The 20,227-nt window shown below is 43.3% G+C and overlaps 1 protein-coding gene across 1 annotated transcript in view; it reads right to left on the minus strand.

The window, feature by feature from the left end:
- Nucleotides 1-4,177: 4,177 nt before the first annotated feature.
- LOC144502045 (ectonucleotide pyrophosphatase/phosphodiesterase family member 7-like) overlaps nt 4,178-20,227 on the minus strand; it is a 164,552-nt gene continuing 148,502 nt past the window's right edge. The window contains exons 5-7 of the mRNA XM_078226056.1: nt 9,640-9,874; nt 7,527-7,662; nt 4,178-4,223 (exon numbers count right to left, since the gene is read on the minus strand). Coding sequence (XP_078082182.1) covers nt 4,178-4,223; nt 7,527-7,662; nt 9,640-9,874 — 417 coding nt within the window. The remainder of the gene's footprint in view (nt 4,224-7,526; nt 7,663-9,639; nt 9,875-20,227) is intronic.

Genomic DNA, 20,227 nt, shown 5'->3' on the forward strand with positions numbered 1-20,227 from the left:
AATAAAAAAATTGAAGATAAAATGCTCTCATTTATTTATTTTGATGTTCTGGTACTGAAGCCAAGTGCTTTGTCATTTGCGCCTTGTACATTTTTATTGAAGGTACTTGAATATATTGACCTTTCATTTCATAATCCTGTGGATCTGAATTATGATACATTTCGATTGGTTAAAAGGGTTTTAAAAACCGACTTGGATTAGAGGCAAAATGCTGGAACTACAAGCGTCTGGTAGCACCTCTGGAAAGAGGGACGACTTCAACATTTCAGGCTGATGGCCTTTCATTAGAACTGCTTTTAAGCAAATACCGAGGCACACAGGTGAAAAAACAAAAGGCAAGGGGTGGGATTTTCTGGCCGTGCTCATCCCAAGTCCTAGAAAATCACACCCGAGGTCAATGGACTTTTGCATTGTCCTTGTCCCACCTGCTATGATTCCAGTGGCGGGGGGAGATGGAAAAATTCGGCCCAAGATGATTGATTAGGAGGGAATGCAGAAACGATTGAATGATGATGGGTAACAGTGCAAAGCAAAAATAGGGACAGACAAAGGCAAGATGAGTCTAAAGGAGGTGTAAGTGTGGACCAGCAGAAGCGGTGCCAAAAGGTGCTGGTCTGAAGGGGGGGTGGTTGACTGTTGAAAGGCTGCAAAATCCCAAATTGAATGAGGATCTGGTGTTCATAGAGCTTGTGTGCTGTGTTTGCAGCCCTCCAGAGAGACAAGTCCCTTCAGAATGGTGGGAGGGAAGGGAATGTTTGATAATGGTATCCCAGAGGTGGTGGAAATGGAGAATGATTCATTGAAAGTGGAGGCTGATTAGAAGCAAAGTATTTGACCATGCGAATAAATAAACTATTGGTTCAATTGCTTTCTTAAAATTTAGATTTTGTTAAAATGTAGAACATAGAACATTACAGTGCGGTACAGGCCCTTCAGCCCTCGATGTTGCGCCGACCAGTGGAACCAATCTAAAGCCCCTCTAATCTACACTATTCCAATATCACCCATATGTTTATCCAATAACCATTTGAATGCTCTTAATGTTGACGAGTCCACTACTGCTGCAGGCAGGGCATTCCACGCCCTTACTACTCTCTGAGTAAAGAACCTACCTCTAACATCTGTCCTATATCTCTCTCCCCTCAATTTAAAGCTATGTCCCCTCGTGCTAGCCATCACCATCCAAGGAAAAAGGCGCTCACTATCCATCCTATCTAATCCTCTGATCATCTTTTATGCCTCTATTAAGTCACCTCTTAACCTTCTTCTCTAACGAAAACAACCTCAAGCCCCTCAGTCTTTCCTCATACGATTTTCCCACCATACCAGGCAACATCCTGGTAAATCTCCTCTGCACCCTTTCCAACACTTCCACATCTTTCCTATAAGACGGCGACCAGAACTGTACGCAATACTCCAAATGCGGCCGCACCAGAGTTTTGTACAGTCGCAGCATAACCTCCTGGCTCCGAAACTCAATCCCTCTACCAATAAAAGCTAACACTCCGTATGCCTTCTTAACAACCCTATCAACCTGGGTGCCAACTTTCAGGGATCTATGCACATGGACACCCAGATCCGTCTGTTCATCCACACTACCAAGTATCTTACCATTAGCCCAGTACTCTGTATTCCTGTTACTCCTTCCAAAGTGAATCACCTCACACTTTTCCGCATTAAACTCCATTTGCCACCCCTCAGCCCAGCTCTGCAGCTTATCTATGTCCCTCTGTAACCTGTCACTTCCCTCCGCACTGTCTACAACTCCACCGACTTTAGTGTCATCCCCAAATTTACTAATCCATCCTTCCACGCCCTCATCCCGGTCATGAATAAAAATGACAAACAGCAGTGGCCCCAAAACAGATCCTTGCGGTACACCACTAGTAACTAAACTCCAGGATGAATATTTCCCATCAACCACCACCCTCTGTTTTCTTACAGCTAGCCAATTCCTGATCCAAACCACTAAATCACCCTCAATCCCATGTGTCCGTATTTTCTGCAAAAGCTTACCATGGGGAACCTTATCAAACGCTTTGCTGAAATCCATATACACCACATCAACCGCTTTACCCTCATCCACCTCTTTGGTCACCTTCTCAAAGAACTCAATAAGGTTTGTGAGGCACGACCTACCCTTCACAAAACCGTGCTGACTATCCCTAATCAAATTATTCCTTTCTAGGTGATTATAAATCCTATCTCTTATAATCCTTTCCAATACTTTGCCCACAACAGAGGTAAGGCTCACCAGTCTATAATTACCAGGTTGTCCCTACTCCCCTTCTTGAACAAGGGGACAACATTTGCTATCCTCCAGTCTTCTGGCACTGTTCCTGTAGACAATGACAACACAAAGATCAAAGGCTCTGCAATCTCCTCCCTAGCCTCCCAGAGAATCCTAGGATAAATCCCATCTGGCCCAGGGGATATTTGGTATTAGGTTGACCTAAATGTTCAATGTTCTGGAAATAAGTATGGTAGTTGGAAAAATGGAATGTGCACTTGAATGAACTTTATTACTCAAGTTTAATTAGAGTCATAAAGGTTTACAGCATGGAAACAGGCCCTTTAGTTCAACTTGTCCATGCTGGCCCTTTCTTTTTTAAACCACTAAGCTAGTCCCAATTGCCCACATTTGGCCCATATCCCTCTACCCATCTTACCCATGTTGCTTTTTAAAAGAAAATTGTACCCGCCTCTACTACCATCTCTGGCAGCTTGTTCCAGACACTCATTACCCTGTGTGCGAAAAAATTGTCCCTCTTGACTCTTTTGTGTATCTCTCCTCTCATCTTAAACCTATGCCCTCTAGTTTTAGACTCCCCTACCTTTGGGAAAAGATGTTGACTATCTAGCTGATCTATGCCCCTCATTATTTTATAGACCTCTATACGATCACCCCTAAGCCACGTCCAGTCCAGAGAAAAAAGTCCCAGTCTATCCAGCCTCCTTGTAACTCAAACCATCAAGTCCCGGTAGCATCCTAGTAAATCTTTTCTGCACTTTTTCTAGTTTAATATCCTTTCTATAATGGGATGGCTGGAACTGTACACATTCTGAAAAGTGTAGTGATTATAGTCACTGATGGGCAGGATAAGTGAATAATCAGTATTTATTGACAATGGGGTTACAAGCACAATTGAGCTTTTGAAAAAAACACGGCTCGGTACAATTTCTGCAAGATGCGTTGTTTAACAGGCCTCCACTGAAGGCAATTATCTCATTTGGATTAACTGTTTTCTGATTTACTTCACCCCCATTCTCTGCTTCAGCCAGAGTAGGATGGGAAGGTGATTGGCCTGCGCCCCACACTTCAGGGTAGGCAGCCATGCCCAAGGGTCCAATATCCAGGGTATGGCTGAGAGCTGGCAAAAAATTAAATATGGAATTGGGACTGAAACCTGATTCCAAATGAGAATGTTTTACTGCTGGAGGTCCAAAGCATTCATTCTTTGCAGCTTTCACGGTCACGCTCACTGTGATTGTGAAAGAGAGTAAGAATAAATGGCAATTAATAATCAGATAATATTTAATATCTGATAGGTCACAAACATAATGGCAAAAATGGCCTGGACCTGCGTTCAAATGCTAAATACTGTCATTTGAGGTGTTATTGTATTTGTTTTCATGAATCAGCAATAAATAAGTATAGAAGTTTGGGGCGGCACGGTAGCACAGTGGTTAGCACTGCTGCTTCACAGCTCCAGGGTCCTGGGTTCGGTTCCCGGCTCGGGTCACTGTCTGTGTGGAGTTTGCACATTCTCCTCGTGTCTGCGTGGGTTTCCTCCGGGTGCTCCGGTTTCCTCCCACAGTCCAAAGATGTGCGGGTTAGGTTGATTGGCCAGGTTAAAAATTGCCCCTTAGAGTCCTGAGATGCATAGGTTAGAGGGATTAGTGAGCAAAATATGTGGGGATAGGGCCTGGGTGGGATTGTGGTCGGTGCAGACTCGATGGGCCGAATGGCCTCCTTCTGCACTGTAGGGTTTCTATGATTTCTATTTCTATGAAAAGAACTTCTGACAAGTAATCCTATCCATTAGACATAACTTTCTAATTTGTATGCAAGAAATTGTATAAAAGCCATTATCTTATAACATGGTGCAATTAAGTACTAAAGGCAGATATGTCATTCACCCTCTGCACAGGTTGAAAGTTATCTATTTGACTTCGACTAATGATGATGATTCAGGTCGTGAATCTTGGTTTCATCGTGTACTCTGAAAAGAAATGACATTTCTGTTACTATAAGCAACCCAAATTTATTTCTCGATTAATGTTTGTTATCACCCACCTTTGTTCCACAATCCTCAATTTAAACTCTGGGGAACCAGGGATTTGGATTTCTCGGTAACTTAATAATTTTCTTCCATGATTGATACACTGTGCCAGTCCTCTCCTCCTCCTTCCTTGTCCTCCCATAATGAGCTGCTTGGTTAGCTTGAGATATTCATTAACTTGTGGTGGAGGCTGCACAGCTGAGCTGTAGGATTACAGTAGGATCCTATAGTAGTTCCACAGAGGCTGAGCACCCATGTCTGAATGTAATTGGTGCACAGCTCTAATGCCTGAGGTGACAGAAGGCCAGCAAACCGGATCAGCAGAGAGACTGATGATAGTAAACACAATGGGGGCAGACTTAAAACTGGGAGAGTTTCAGATCTGTCTTTTGGGTGTGTTTTCAGCTCCTCCCATATGTGCACTCCCTGCAAAAGTTTGAGCAAGTCAATGCCTGGTGGGCATTGCCCAGGTGCCAGGGTGGCACTACCAGTCTGGCACTGCCCAAGGGGTACCCCCTTACCCTCGGCCTCCCCCGGCCTCGATGACCTCTGGTTCCACCAGCGAGGCCAAGTCGACTGCTCCCCGTTCATGGGGAGCATATCTATTCCTTGCTGGCGTGAACCTTTCTCGGCAAGGTCATAAAGGGGGGGGGGCGGGCCTGAGTGAGCACTGGACTCGCTAAGCAGATGTAAAACAACATTACAATAAATTTGAATGCATTAACCTGCCTCTCGCCCCTTTCCAGCGAGAGGCTGACCACACCGGAAATCCGGCGCTCGTAAAATGGCGCCGGTCACAAGCTGACGCCAATTGCACTAAGCACTTTATACCCAACTTTACCACCAAAAATGGATGCAGCGCAATGGTAAAATCACCCCCTAAATGTTGAACCTTCGCTCGGGTGGGGGGGGGGAGGGAATGGGATGGGGGGTGGTGGTCAGTCAGGGTGACGATCCCGCTGTCTTCCTGCCTCAGGTTCAGTCTTAGACGAAGCCTTGTGGGCAACCTTCCCGCCCAGACGCCAGTATGAAACCAGTGATGGGGGCAGGGACTCAACTCACCATGTGGGGAGATCATCCAGCCCAGAAAACCCTGTCAGGTTTGTAGCTGAGTTGAATCCCCTGTTTAAACGTACTTTGTTGGAGGAGAGCTGAGAACCAGCAACCCCTCTCTCTCTGTCTCTCTCCACAGCCTATCCCCCACCCCAGTGAATTACCTCGGAGGTAGATTTCCGCCTCACTAAGGAAAGTCCGACGATTAGTTGTCCTAAAGGAGCAGGGAACCCTGGTGGAAGGGTTCCCTCTGCCAGTTAGGAACTCCTGTCCCTTGGGCTCCTGGAGATCAGAGCAACAGGAGTGACTTTAATTCAGGACAAAACATTTAAAATACAGTAACTGAACTGTGTTTGGGCTTGTTGCTCTCTCTACTGGAAATGAACAAATTAGGCATTGTATTCAATTATAACAGTCAGAGCTGGTGGAGTGTTCCAGAAGGGACTGACATTAAAACTGCTCTGTAAAAACATCTACAACTGTCATTGTTTACTTCTGAGGACTAATTCATACCGAGTAATGTAGATTCTACATCATGGTAAGTATTCATTTGGTGAGTGAATTGGACTGGTGCACACTAATTGCTCTTGTTTCTGGTGAAACAGTGTTATGTATAAACAGACATTGTGCATGTCCCTGTAAATAAAATCAGTTAAATGATGCTAGACCATCTCATTGTGACCAGTGTGACTGGGTCAGGATGAGTGAGGGGCAGAATGTCAGTAACAATGTGATTATTAGTCTCAGGTATGTATTCTATTGGAGTTTCACCTTAATTCCTACAGCTGATATACCAAGCAAAAACTATCCATTTAAAAATCTGTAAGAAGTAGAAGTTACTAATCAGTATTTCATCTCCTATTTAACACAAGTATACATTGCTTTTGCAATCTGGTCAAATGTGCTTGTCACTGGTCATTTAGACCTGTTGTACTGTTCAAACTTACTGTTTTGTATCTTGTTTTTTCCATCTACGTATTTGCAAGAAAAGTGAAGCAGCCATCAACCACTTCACTGAGATAAGATTTAAGTTCAAAGATCTGATCTTTACAGCAAAAGCTGCAGCATCAAAGGGAATGTCACTTGTCCCAGGCGAAAGGCTACTTCAGCAAGTAGCACACAAACATCCCTTTGCATGAAAATGTGGCATCTGTTTTAGTAGGCAAGTAGTCTCATTTCCATCATCATGTAAGCTGCAAGGGGCACGGTGCATTTCAGTGTCACCTATATCATGCTGTGTTTGCAAACAGGAATGCATTTGGGCAACCTTCCTTCCAGGCAAAAGGTGTTTTTTAAAATCTTGGAGCAGATGATTAAAGTCCAAGAACAAACATTAAAAAATTGAGGTAATTGCAACATGATACTGAAGATGAGGAAAACTGGTTATGCTCAAAATGAAGACTTTTAGCCTTTTAATTGTTTGGAAAATATTTTGTGCTGAATTTGAAATCTGTGAACCCTCAAATAGTAATAGGCGGCACGATGGCACAGTGGTTAGCACTGCTGGCTCACAGCGCCAGGGACCCAGGTTCAATTCCGGCCTCGGGTCACTGTCTGTGTGGAGTTTGCACTTTCTTCCCGTGTCTGCATGGGTTTCCTCCGGGTGCTCCGGTTTCCTCCCACAGTCCAAAGATGTGCTGGTTAGGTTGATTGGCCATGCGAGGTCAATGGTGATTGGCCTGGTGCCAGGGGATTAGCAGGGTAAAGATGTGGGGTTACGGGAATAGGGCCTGGGTGGGATTGTGGTCGGTGCAGACTTGATGGGCCGATTGGCCTCCTTTTGCACTGTCAGGATTCTATAAATGGAGTTGACACACTGGCTGATGTACTCTGAAAAGAAAGGTTCCATTGAGCAAATGGAAGCGAAGTAAATGGGGATACCCAACACTGGAGAATTTAACTTGGACGACTCAACTGATAAATGAGCCACAAATAACTGAGGGAATAAACTTGATTCCGCTGTTGTGTTTTGTCATGGTGCTTTGGGAGAGATGCAACAACTTGTAGGAGGTTTAAAAAAAAACAATGTTGTGCAAACAGGGAGGAGCTGTTTTGGAACAATGCAGTATTGAAGGGACCTGGGTCTGAGGAGAGAGATTAAGCTACTAACCATATTGTTTGTGGCCCTGAATTAAAACTATTTTATGTCTGCTCCTGGGTTTTCTTTCGTGAGCACTTTGAGATACTTACAGTCGACTGCTCTTTCTTCGTTTGTAGGCGGAATGAGTTACAGCAATAACAGCAACCAGAACTAGCAAACCAACGACTGCTGCTAAGCTTACAGCCACCTGAAATGATGTTGACTTGGAGCTTGTATCCTGGGAATCTAGAAAAAAAGCCAACAGAACAGGATATTAAAAAGAAGTGAAGCATTTGAATGTGCAAAAGGCATCAAAGAGCATGGTAAAATTCTGGTGAAATGCTTAATAAAATAAGGTTAGAAGCATTATGAGAGGAATTTTACACGCCTCACTGAATGCAAGTGTAGCAAAAGAATGGAGAACATGGAGTTCTGATGAAGGGTCACTCAACAAACTCTGTTTCTTTCCACAGATGCTGCTTGATCTGAGATTTTCCGCATGCTTTTATTATGAATGGAAAGTTCCAATCTAATAATTTGTTGGTTTGATATCCATGGGAGAAAAGTATAAAATAGAACTTCACAGGCATTTAACAGAAATTAATGCAATGATTCAAAGTGACTGGGTTTGTGAAAGGCCGACCATGCTGATTTTGTTTGAGCTCTCTTTGGATGTGACTTTGTAGAATTGATGCATGGTTAATGATTCAGCCACATGGGTATACCAGGGCCAGTGCAACCACTGGGCATACAGGCTTCGGCCTGAAATGGAAAGCTCCAGGTCTGCTTCCACGTATACTGACAGATATATAGATCTCCATGAATTTACATTGCAATCTTTCTATTGCTCATAGTTTGACAAATTCGTACTTCTACATGGAATAGAATCATAGAATACCCACCAGTGCAGAAGGAGTCCATTCGGCCCATCAAGCCTGCACCGACAACAATCCCACCCAGACCCTATTCCAGTAACCCAACATATTTAACCTATCAATTCCCCTGACCTCCCCCTAACACTTCGGCCTATCAACCTAACCCGCACATTTTTGGACTGTGGGAGGAAACCCACGCAGGCACGGGGAGAATATGCAAACTCCACACAGACAGTCACTCAAGCCAGGAATCGAACCCATGTCCCTGGCACTGAGGCAGCAGTGATAATCGCTGTGCCACTGTGCTGTCCCCTGAGGATTATGAAACTGCAAATGATTAAATATCGAAAATAATTTAATGCGAATGTATAATTATCATATTCCCGTTTTCCATGTGCAATAAATCCAATAAAAAGAAATATTCATGCTAAAGCACTATTCATTTTCAAAAGTTAATGGGGGGGTCGGGGAGTGCGGGACACAAGGCTGAAGGTTCACCTAAGGTGTCTAATACCCTTACACTGGCCCTGAGATACCCTGTTTGTGAATTTGGGTGTGTATTAATAGTTGCAAGAAATCTAAACTAGTGAAATCTCTGGGGAGGTGCAGAAGGAGGTATTAATAAATTGAATAATTGGTTCAATGATAAACTAAGGAATTATCTGATCTATCTGTATATGTAATGAGTACCCTCGATCTATCAGGGTTGCTGCTTTTGACTCTTTAAAATGGTGTTCATGAGTAAATTATAAATGGAATATCTGAATTTGCAGAAAGCACCAGCTTGTAGGGGAGATGATATTTGAGGAACGATAAAATCTTGTAAATGAGACAATTAGGATTTAAGCAATTAGGGGAAGGAACGGTGTAGTGGTATTGTCACTGGACGAGTAATCCAGAGACCCAGGCAAGATCTGGGGACGTGGGTTCAAAACCCACCACGGCAGATGGTGAAATTTGAATTCAGTAAAAATCTGGACTTTAATGAAACCCATTGTCGGTTGTTGTAGAAACCTATCGAGCTTACTGATGTCCTTTAAGGAAGGAAATCCTTACCTGGTCTGGACTACAAGTGACTCCAGATCCACAGCAATGTGGTTGACTCTCAGAAGCCTCCTGAAATGGGATGGACAATAAATACTGGCCCAGCCAGCGACATCCACATCCCATAAATGAATTTTTAAAATGTTTAGGGGAACAAAATGCATATTGTAGCTATAGCTGGGAAATAAAATTGCAAAATAAACTATGCACTAAATTTTGTCTGCAGAATGCAATATTGTCCACACATCATCCTAATATTTATATTGTTCATTATCAAAAGTGTATGGTCAAACTTGTCCCTTACCATTAGTATCGTCCTGATAGTTCAACATTCTTTGGGTATTTTCCAATGATCCATTGTTTGGCTCAGGCTGGATCTTGAGAAGTTCACACATTAGTGAATAGATGTTCACACTATCGAATGGCTCGGCCAGATAATTCTTCTTGAAGTCGGGACCAAAGGCACGAAAAATCGTTTTCATGTCCATATGATCATTATCAAACCCATGCTCACCTTTGTTAAACTGGAGTTTGAATCTCTGATGGAAGAAAAAGGGATATGGTACAATGTGAGAGAGAACATTGAGAGAATATTACATGCCATGGAGTTCAGATACCATAAAGCGCCAAGCACTATCAAATTTGTGGTCTATCAGTATATGATGTGTTCCAAGAAGTAATGCTATCTTATTTATTGTGTAATTAGAATATAAACATCAGTATATCAAAGAAGGAAGTTAGCAACACAGAAGGAAAACATATCAAATATCAAACAAATTGGAATTTCACATGGCACAATCTAAAATGGTAAAGTTTTATGAGTTGACCTAAAGAAACATTATGGTTCATTTTAAAAATCAAATATTGGAAAATGCAAGTGAGTACAAAATTTGCAGAATGACCGCTACTTTGTTTCTGCTCTCCATGTAAAAAAAATGCTTAATTATGAAAGAATTAACCTTAAAGCAATATTGAAATCAGATTCTTGATTGCTGCTGTGCTTCAGTGACTAATATGTTTCTAGTTTCATTAAAGGCCTGAATCCTTAGGCACAATTCTTTAGAGGTGGAAGAAAAAAACAATTACTTCCAAGTGGTAAGAGTACAGTAATTCCTCACTTAAGAGTTGTGACAGCATTCCTGAAAATCGTGACTTGAAATTAGACAACTTTGATTCCACAATGTTGAAACCGGAGATGCGTTGCTTTGGACATCTCTTGCCCAGTAAATACAATGCACGGGTTAAAATACTGTGCCATACAGGTGCAGTGCTATCATTCCTAGCAAGAAAAACTTGCCAAATATAATCCCTGAATATAACAAATACCGTATAAATTGAAATGAGAAAATACTAAATCACCCAAACAAGCCCTGAGCAGCACAGCTTCTGTGCATCTCCTACAGCCCTCCTAAAATACAGCTCAACATTTTCTTTGCTTTCCTTTCCCTCTCTCTCTCTCTGTCTCTTCCCTCTTCAGCCTCACTCCACTTCACTCTCTTCCTAGCCTCTCTTCTCGTACTCTCCCTGCCCCTTGCGCACGCGCTCAATATATATATATGAATAACCTGGAAGAGGGAACCAAATGAAACATTTCCAAGTTTGCTCACAAAAGCCAAACTGTGCAAAGTTGTGAGGAGGATGCAAGGAAGCTTCAGGGTAATGTAGACAAATTGAGTGGGTGGGCTAACACGTGGCCAGTGCAATACAACACGGCGAAATGTGAAGTTATCCACTTTGGTGTGAAAAACAAAGGAAGAGTATGATCGAAATGTTATATTGGGAAGTGTGGATGTACAAAGGGATCTGGGTGTCCTCGTACATCATTCAATGAAAGTGGAGAGGCAGGTTCAGCAAGTGATTGGGAAGGCAAATGGTATGTTGGTCTTTAAGAGGATTTGAGTTTAGAAGTAAAGATGTCCTACTGCAATTATACAGAGCCTTGGTGAGACTATACCTGGAGTATTGCGTGCAGTTTTGGTCTCCCTAACTAAGAAAGGATATACTTGCCATAGAGGGAGTGGAGCAGAGGTTCACTAGGCTGATATTGGGGTTGGCGGGACTGTCCTATGAGGAGAGATTGATTTGACTGGGCTTGTATTCACTAGAGTTTAAAAGGATGAGAAGAGATCTATTTGAAATGTGGGGCACCTGCGCTGGTTAAAAACAACACCTAACTATTCTAATCCCATTTTCCAGCACTTGGCCCATTGCCGTGTATGTGTTGGCATTACAAGCGCACACCTAAATACTTATTAAATGTTATGAGGGTCCCTGCCTCCACCACCCTTTCAGGCAGTGGGTGGGTAAAAAAAAGTTTTTTCACACATCCCCTCTAAACCTCCTGCCCCTTACCTTAAATCTATGTCCCTGGTCATTCATCCTTCCATCAAGGGAAAAGTTTCTTCCTATTTATGTCCCTCATTTTATACATCTCAATCATGTCCCCCCTCAGTCTCCTCTGCTCCAAGGAAAACAACCCCAGTCCATCCAATCTCTCTTCATAAGTAAAACTCTCTAGCCCAGGCAACACCCTGATAAATCTTCTCTGCACCCTATGCAGCACTATTACATCCCTCTGTAATGTGGATTCCAGAACTGCACAGAATACTGTAGTTGTGGTCTAAACAACATTTTCTACAGTTCCAGCATAACGTTCATGCTCTTAAATTCTATGCCTTGGCTAACAAAGGCAAATATACCATATGCCTTCTTGACCAGTTTATCCACCTGTCCTGCTACCTTAAAGGACCAGTGTTCATGCACACCAAGGTTCCTCTGGTCCTTGGTGCTTCCCAGGATCCTGCTGTTTATCATGTATTCCCTTGACTTGTCCTGCCCAAGAGCATCACCTCTCACTTATCTGGATTGAATTTCATTTGCCACTTAAGCCCATCTGACCAGCCCATCTGTACCCTGTAATCTAAGCTATCTTGCTCATTATTTACCATCCCACCAATTTTTGTATCATCTGCAAATTTACTCATTGACTCTCCTGCATTCAAGTCTAAATCATTTATATAAACCACAAGTAGGAAGGGCTCCAACATTGATGCCTGCAGTACGGTGGCACAGTGGTTAGCACTGCTGCCTCACAGTGCCAAGGACCTGGGTTCAATTCCAGCCTCGGGTCACTGTCTGTGTGAAGTTTGCACTTTCCCCCCTTACCTGCGTGGGTTTCCTCTGGTGCTCCGGTTTCCCCCCACAGTCCTAAGATTTGTGGGTTAGGTTGATTGGCCATGCTAAATTGACCTTTGTGTCAGGGGATTAGCAGGGTAACTATGTGGGGTTACAGGAATAGGGCATGTGTGGGATTGTGGTCAGTGCAGACTCGATGGGCCAAATAGTCTCCTCCTGCACTGTAGGGATTCTATTCCATGGACCCCACTGGATGCCAACGTCCAGTCAGAAAAATACCCCTCGACCGTCACCTTCTGCTTCATTCCACTCAGCCAATTCTGATCCAATTTGCCAAATTTCCTTGGATCCCATGGGCTCTTACCTTCACTATCAGTCTCCCGTGTGGGACCTTATCAGAAACTACGTCATCTTGGTCACCGCTTTAAAAAATTTAAGTCAAGTTGGTCAGACATGACTGCCCCTTAACAAAACCATGTTGATTTCTTGATTAATTCCTGCCTTTCCAAATGCAGATTAATCCTGTATCTCAGCATTGCTTCCAATAGTTTCCCCACCACTGAGATTAGACTGACTGGCCTGTAGTTCCCTGGCTTGTTCCTTCCTCCCTTAGTGAATAATGGTACCATACTGGCTGTCCTCCAGTCCTCCAGCACCTCTCCTGTGGCCAGAGAAGAATTGAAAATTATTGCCAGCATCGCTGTCATTTCCTCGCTTGCATCACTCAACAGCCTGGGATACATTTCATCTGCCCTGGAGATTTATCTACTTTTAAGCCTGTCAGAACACTCAGAACCTCCTCTCTGTCTATGTTAATTTCTTTAATTGTCCTTCTTCCTGATTTCCAAACCCACATTGTCCCTCTCACCAGTGAACACTGACACGTAGCAGGGAATTTTCCCACTCCGCCCCGCCATGGGAATCGTAGGTCCATTGACCTTGTGGGGGGATTTTCCAGTTTTGGGGCGAGCGCTGCTGGAAAATCCTGTCCTTAATAATCATTTAGAACCCTACCTTTGCCCTCTGTCTCCACACACACATTACCACCTTGGTCCCTAATGTGTCCTACTATTTTCTAGTTATATTTTACCCTAAATGTTCTTTTAAAACAACTTAGGATTTTCCTTTATTTTACTTGCCAGTATCCTTCCATGTCCCCTTTTTGCTCCCCTTTTTAAAATAATATCCTTTTTAAGTTCCCTCTTGCACACTCTATACTCCTCTAGGGCTTCTTCTGTTTTGAGCCCTTGATATCTGTCCTTTTTCTTTTTATCCAATGCTGTATATCCGTGGATTCACTGGATTTGTTGGTCCAACTTCTTTTCTCTCCCTGCTTCCTCCTTGAATGTGTTCCACTGCTCTATCACAGATTTACCTAAACATGTCTGCTCCCAGTCCATTCTGGCCAAATCATATCTAATCTTATCAAAACAGGCCTACGCCCAGTTTAGAACTTTGGCTTCAGGCCCATCCTTGCCCTTTTCCGAAACAATCTTGAATCTAACATAAAATAAGCCCCTGGGCACTTGCCCAGCTTCATTACGTTAAATCAAGCCTCATGTCTTGTAGGACCTTCTACGTACTGATTCCTGGACGCATTGCTTCCCAAGAATTTTGTCTTTCCAATCGGAGTGTGAGCTCCCACTTGCATTCCTGCACAGTGACTGACTGCATCCTACTGCTTATAACCGCTCATTCTTCCTCCCTCTGATATTATGATATCATCGGGGAGGCGATGGCCTAGTGGTACGATTGCTAGACTATTAATCCAGAAACTCGGCTAATGTTCTGGGCCCTGGGTTCGAATCCTGCCACGGCAGATGGAATTTGAATTCAATAAACAATATCTGGAATTAAGAATCCATTGTCGATTGTCGGAAAAACCCATCTGGTTCACTAATGTCCTCGAGGGAAGGAAATCTGCTGTCCTTACCTGGTCTGGCCTACTTGTGACTCCTACATGTTGACTCTCAACTGCCCTCGGGCAACTAGGAATGGGCAATAAATGCTGGCCAGCCAGTAATGCCCATGTCCCACAAATGAATAAAACTTTTTTTAAACCTGCTCTTTACAGTGGCTTCCTAAGCACACTTCTCTGTGGCAATATGAATCCCATGGGCCTTCAATCCAGGTCGACGTGTAGATTAGCTATTTTTTTAGACTCTAGTTCAATTGTACCTTAGTCAGTTCAAAGAATACCCTTTCACAATCTGACATTTTTAATACTGGACCTTGGAGAGTGTGTGTCTGTTCACTGGCATCACAACTGCCATTGTGAATGTCTGTAAGTGTGAATGCCTGCATCTTATTCCTAGTGAAACAATTGAGGCCTTAGTTTAATCTTTAACAGGCATGTTGTTGGGCAGACTTCAGTTTGGGTCACATGTCCCCTTAATTCTAACTGTCTGGGACTGTCTTTTTAAATTTTATGTTAACTCTCATAATGATAATGCAGATTTCAGCATTACTGGGTTACTGACCAGCTAAGGCAACATAATGCTATCAAGTCGTGACATTATCTCACTAGTATACAGTACTGATAGATTGCATGTGGCAAAAGTTACAATCCTGTTTGGGATCATTAATGTTTTAAGGAAAAAAATCACCCAGTAATTAATCACCAGAACTGCACCACAGGATTTCACATTTTAAAAACAAATCTTGTTTAATTTCTCTATGCAGACAATAAAGAAAGCATCACTAACAACACTATACTCTATCAAAACAATAATAGAGCCAATGTCAGTCAGTGAGCACAGGAGAGATAGGTAAACTGGATTTGGTGCAAGCTATGGCATAGCTCACAGCGATTTGGATGGCCTCCAGTGGGAAAATGACTAGAAGCTCATTGGATCATTCAAATCTAGAGTTAGAAAAAGCATAGATGAGGCTCTGAGAGACAGATGGGCCAAGGCAGGTCTTAGGCAAAGCTAAATAGCTAGAAGTCTTAGTGACAGAATGGTTATGTGGATGAAGGTTTATCTTGGTGTCAAATATAACACAAAGTGGCAAACAGTCTGGTTCAGCCTAAGACAAGTTCCAGAGAGAGAGAGAGGAATGGAGTCTGTGTCTGGTCAAGGGAATTTGTGGCAGGAACGAAAGACAATGGGTGGGATTTTCCAGCTGCGTTCGCCTCAAAACCGGAAAATCCCACCCGAGGTCATTAGATCTTTCCGTGGTCCACCCCTCGCCTGCTACGATTCCCATGGCGGGCGCAATGGGAAAATTCGCTCCAATGGCTTCAACTTTCTCGACATTCAGTGGGAGGAAATTTCTGTTCATCTGTAAGCAGTCTGAATTACAGTGGTTATGTTACTGGACTAGTATGTAACCCAGAGTCCTAGTCTTGTGATTTAAAGAAATTAGTTTAAATCTCATTATGATGGCTGGCGAATTTAAATTCAATTAATAAACTGAATCTGGAATTTAAAAAGACGCTGGTAATGATAACTATGCAACTACCATAAAAACACTGTTTAGCTCACTCCTGAACTTTAGCAAAGGATATCTACTATCTTTGGAACTCAGTCATATTGGACTTGAAATGTTAACTCTCTCTCCACAGATGCTGCCAGATCAGCTGAGGTTTTTCAGCACTTTCTGTTTTTTTTTAATGTCAGATCTCCAGCATCCACAGTGTTTTGCTTTTATCTTCTATCTTGACTTGATCTGGCCTAAGCGTGACTCCAGACCTACAACAACATGACTGACCCATAACTCCCAAACTGCCCTCTCTCGTCACCTAGAAAGCCATTCAGTTGTATAGGAATGGGTAATAAATGCTGACCTGGCATTCTATGAATGAACAAAACAAGAAGGAGAAGCAAAGTAACAATATAGAGACAGTGGAGGGGTGAAGGATAGTGGTGGTGAAGTGGAGCAGAATATTGTCAATGTATGCATGGAAACTGATGCTTTCATATCGGGTCACGGTGGGGCAACATGTAGATGAGAAATAGGAGCAAACGAAAGCGATCCTTGGGGATCACCAAAGGCACTGATGTTGGTGTGGGGAGAGCGGTACAGTTGGAATGGGTAAAAATGAAACCAGGCAAGTGCAATCCCAGGCAGCTGGGCGGCATGGTAGCACAGTGGTTAGCACTGCTGCCTCACAGCCCCAAAGAACTGGATTCGATTCCCAGCTTGGGTCACTGTCTGTGTGGAGTTTGTACATTCTCTCCGTGTCTGCGTGGGTTTCCTCCGGGTGCTCCGGTTTCCTCCCACAGTCCAAAGATGTGCAAGTTAGGTGGATTACAATGTGAAAAAGTGTGAGTTTATGCACTTTGGAAAGGGGAATGGAGGCGTAGACTATTTTCTAAATGGGGAAATGCTTAGGAAATCAGACACACAAAGGGACTTGGCAGTCATTGTTCAAGATTCTCTTAAAGTTAACGTGCAGGTTCAGTCAGCAGTTAGGAAGGCAAATGCAATGTTAGCATTCATGTCGAGAGGGCTAGAATACAAAAGCAGGGAGGTACTTCTGAGGCTGTATAAGGGTCTGGTTAGACCCCATTTGGAGTATTGTGAGCAGTTTTGGGCCCCATATCTAAGGAAGGATGTGCTGGCCTTGGAAAGGGTCCAGAGGAGGTTCACATGAATGACCTCTGGAATGAAGAGCTTGTCGTATGAGGAACGGTTGAGGACTCCAGGTCTGTACTCGTTGGAGTTTAGAAGGATGAGGGGGGGATCTTATCGAAATTTACAGGTTACTGCGAGGCCTGGATCGAGTAGACGTGGAGAGGATGTTTCCACGAGTAGGAAGAACTAGAACCAGAGAGCACCACCTCAGGCTAAAGGGATGATCCTTTAAAACAGAAATGAGGAGGAATTTCTTCAGCCAGAGCGTGGTGAATCTGTGGAACTCTTTGACACAGAAGGCTGTGGAGGCCAGGTCATTGAGTGTCTTTAAGATAGAGATGGATAGGTTCTTGATTAATAAGGGGATCAGGGATTATGGGGAAAAGGCAGGAGAATAGGGATGAGAAAAATATCAGCCATGATTGAATGGCAGAACAGACTCGATGGGCCGAGTGGCCTAATTCTGCTCCTATGTCTTATGGTCTATGGTCTTATGGATTGGCCATGATAAATTGGCCTTTCGTGTCAGCGGGGACTGGCTATGGTAAATGCATGGGGTTATGGGGATAGGGCCTGGCTGGGATTGTGGTTGGTGCAGACTTGATGGACCAAATGGCCTCCTTCTGCACTGTAGGATTCTATGATCTATAAAGCTGGAGAGGTAATGGAGGAGGATGGTGTGGTCAGCCGTGTCAAAGACTGACCAGTTTGCACCTGCAAGTTCCAGTATTAGTCTGCGCATCAGAAATTATGCATTTGCAATGAGGACAAAACCCTGTGTGCCTCAATGCAAATATTGTCTGCCCTTTAGATCCTGTTTCATCTTAAGATTACACAACGGCTTGTGATGCAATAACAAATCAACTAGTATTAGGTGGCATAGTGGTTAGCACTGCTGCCTCACAGCACCAGGGACTCGGGTTCAGCTCCCAGCTTGGGTCACTGTTTGTGTAGAGTCGGCACATTCTCCCAGTGTCTGCGTGAGTTCCTCCGGGTGCTCCGGTTTCCTCCCACAGTCTGAATGACGTGGCCATGCTAAATTTTCCCGAACAGGCGCCAGGGTGTGGCAACTAGGGGATTTTCACATTAACTTCATTGCAGTGTTAATTTAAGTCTACTTGTGACACTTCTCAATAAATGAATAAATAATAGATGACAATAACATGGTTCGAGAGTTATTTCATCTTTTCTCACCAAAGAAGGGGTGCAATAAAGGTTCATCAAACTAATGGGATGGTGGGATTGTCCTTTGTGAAGATTGGGCCTCGAGTTTAGAAGGAGAGATCTCACTGAAGCATATAAAATTCTTACAGAGCTTCACAGGACAGATGCAGGAAGGATGTTTCCACAGGCTGGAGTTGCCTAGAACCAGGGGAGACATTTCAGAATTGGGGTAGGCCATTTGGGATTGAGATGAGGAGGAATTTCTTCTCTCAGAGGATGACGGATCTTTGGAATTCTCAACCCTGGAAGACTGTAGAGCCTAAGTCATTGAGCGCATTCAAAACACAGACTCATGGATTTCCAGATATTAAACACATCAAGTAATATGGGAATAGTGTGGGAAAATTCCACGAACCACTTGAATGGTGGAGCAAGCTTCAGGGGCTGAATGACCTACACCTGATCCAATTTCCAATGTTCTCTCATGAGGGTCTTTTCAGGATCTGCATTTTTTCATTACCCCTACATTAGGCAATTAATAAGACATTTGTGTAATTTTATTTTCACCAGTTTGTCTCCTGCCCTAAAGACACTAACTCACACTGAGCTATATTCCTAAGAATATCTACAGGCATCTGCTGTCTTGTCCAGTTGTATAGACAATGAGTTCAGCATTTGTGTTCACTCTATACTTTCCTGTCCCCTCAGGGATGTTGTGCCTATGGCCTAAAGATCTCAGCTTGTTGGCATATCAGAAAATAACTTGTATTCTGAACAGAGAAACAGAAATGCCCCAAAGGGCTGACTCTCTCAGCCTGAAGGCAGAATACCACAGCTGCCAACAACTTGTACCTTAACTGCCCTTTATGTGAAATTGGCACAACTTGATCCATATTTCTCTGATGTTTAATTAGGGTTTTACTTATTACTGGGGAGTTACACTTGGGGGGCAGTATGGTGGCACAGTGGTTAGCATTGCTGCCTCACAGCGCTAGGGACCCGATTCGATTCCAGCCTTCGGTGGCTGTCTGTGTGGAGTTTCTCCCTGTGTCTGCGTGGGTTTCCACCTGGTGCTCCAGTTTCCTCCCACAGCCCAAAGATGTGCAGGTTAGGTGGATTGACTGTACTAAATTGCCCCTCAGTGTCCCAAGATGTGTAGGTTAGGGGGAATAAGCAGGGTAAATACATGTGGTTACGGGAATAGGACCTGGGTATGATACTCTGTCAGAGAGTCGGTGCGGACCTGATGAGCTGAATGGCCTCCTTCTGCACTCTATTCTATTCTATGAAGTTACACATCTGTTGCCACTGTTTAGAGAATTCAAACTTTTGAGTACAAAGGATCAGTCAAACATTTACTGATAATCTTCACTTGCAGAAACAGGATTGAATGTGGAAGTTACACATATTATGGTGTACAGGAACTGTCTCACAAATGATGGAGTTTAACTTCTGCAGCTCATCAACGACAACATGGAGATTTGTATTCAGTTTTACATTCTGAACTGAAGTCAGCTTACACCCAAATGGCGAGCAAACACAAGAACTTAAAAAATAAAGGTGGCTATGATTTGCTGAATAGATGTTCAATCAAGAATCCAGCATCTTTATTGTGTATGTGTCATTGTTTAGGATATATTTCTGCTATTGTATCATATCTGGCTCAGAACAAGGTGATGATTGGGAGGAATCAGCTCACTCGTTCCATTACAATCTAGACTTTGAGATGTGCACTTTCTCGTGTATTTTCACAACAGTGCCAACTCGTACCATCAAATATCCTGTTCTCTCCCAATCTGAAATAGTCCTTCTATTCTGAAAATGGGATGAGCCTCACTTTCGTGGCAGTTACTGTTGGTGCAGACTCGATGGGCCAAAGGGCCTTTTCTGCGCTGTATGATTCTATTACTCTACTACCTGTACCACTCACTGGTGTGTTTGTGAACAATATATCTCAAAATCTAATGGATGGAGTTCCACAAAACATGGTACCTAGATAATGTATGGCCCAGGAA

This window comes from Mustelus asterias, chromosome 12 (genome assembly GCF_964213995.1).
Source record: "Mustelus asterias chromosome 12, sMusAst1.hap1.1, whole genome shotgun sequence".
Taxonomy (NCBI): domain Eukaryota; kingdom Metazoa; phylum Chordata; class Chondrichthyes; order Carcharhiniformes; family Triakidae; genus Mustelus; species Mustelus asterias.